This window comes from Myotis davidii, unplaced genomic scaffold (assembly GCF_000327345.1).
Source record: "Myotis davidii unplaced genomic scaffold, ASM32734v1 scaffold37, whole genome shotgun sequence".
Lineage (NCBI taxonomy): Eukaryota > Metazoa > Chordata > Mammalia > Chiroptera > Vespertilionidae > Myotis > Myotis davidii.
In genome coordinates, this window is record NW_006289395.1 from 172,292 (window position 1) to 173,426 (window position 1,135).

Sequence of the window (1,135 nt, forward strand, 5' to 3'; positions counted from 1 at the left end):
AACATTTTCCAACTTTTTAGCCTTTTATTTACCAATGATTTGATAAGCTTGAGGTAACTGACTACTCCAAAGCTGGCCTACATTTTCCCTTGTGCTGTCAATCTAGTCTCGATGGTGGTCTTTTCCCCTCAGGTTCCTTTGGGAAGTTTTAGTATTTCTTGAATTTATGGCTCATTACCAATTCCCCTAATCTTTGCCCAATCTAGTCTGACTTCCCTCACCAGCCAGGGACAACTTAAACTTGATCTCCTCCATCCTGAAATTTAGTTGGGTTTCTCTTTGATGTGATGCATACATACAGGTCCACCTGGTTGGTATTGACATCTTTACTGGGAAGAAATATGAAGATATCTGCCCGTCAACTCATAATATGGACGTTCCCAACATCAAAAGGAATGATTTCCAGGTATGTGGATGGTCTTGGTGTAGGGTTAGTCAGTTGGGGTGGGGGCGCAGATACTGATTGATCAGAAGAGCTTGTGCTGGGAGGAGAGGGTATTTGGTATGTCAGACCCCGTCTCCTCAACCTTCAGCTTCCTTCCCTCTTTTCCCCCAGCTGATTGGCATCCAGGATGGGTATCTATCACTGCTCCAGGACAGCGGGGAGGTGCGAGAGGACCTTCGTCTGCCTGAGGGAGACCTTGGCAAGGAAATTGAGCAGAAGTACGACTGTGGAGAGGAGATCCTGGTATAGTGCCCCACCCACTTTCTTTTGTGCCCAGCTTTGTTGCTTGTGCTTGGTCCCTGAGCTCAGACTTCTGATTCTCCCTTTTGCTCCCTGAAGATTACAGTGCTGTCTGCCATGACGGAGGAGGCAGCTGTTGCAATCAAGGCCATGGCAAAATAACTGGCTCCCAGGTAAGTGCGACAAACTCCCCTCAAGTCCCCTTCACATACTTTGTGGATGCTTTAATCTTAATTGTTCTAGGCTTTCTGACCCCTAAGCCTTCCTCCTGTTAAACGTATTATCCTGTCTTAACTGGTTTCTCTTTTGTACCCAGGGTGGCGGTGGTGGCGCAGTGATCCTCGAGCCTGCAGAGGCCCCCTCCCCCAGCCTGGCTCAGCTCTGGCCCCGGCCCTTGGCTGGACTCCTACACAATTTATTTGATGTTTTATTTTGGTTTCCTCCACCCCC

At 48.4% G+C, this 1,135-nt stretch overlaps 1 protein-coding gene across 1 annotated transcript in view; it reads left to right on the forward strand.

The window, feature by feature from the left end:
- Positions 1–1,135, forward strand: part of EIF5A (eukaryotic translation initiation factor 5A) — a 3,841-nt gene extending 2,706 nt beyond the window's left edge. The window contains exons 3-6 of the mRNA XM_006761628.2: positions 302–406; positions 557–688; positions 785–858; positions 1,002–1,135. Of these exons, the coding sequence (XP_006761691.1) occupies positions 302–406; positions 557–688; positions 785–847 (300 nt within the window). The 3' untranslated portion in view covers positions 848–858; positions 1,002–1,135. The remainder of the gene's footprint in view (positions 1–301; positions 407–556; positions 689–784; positions 859–1,001) is intronic.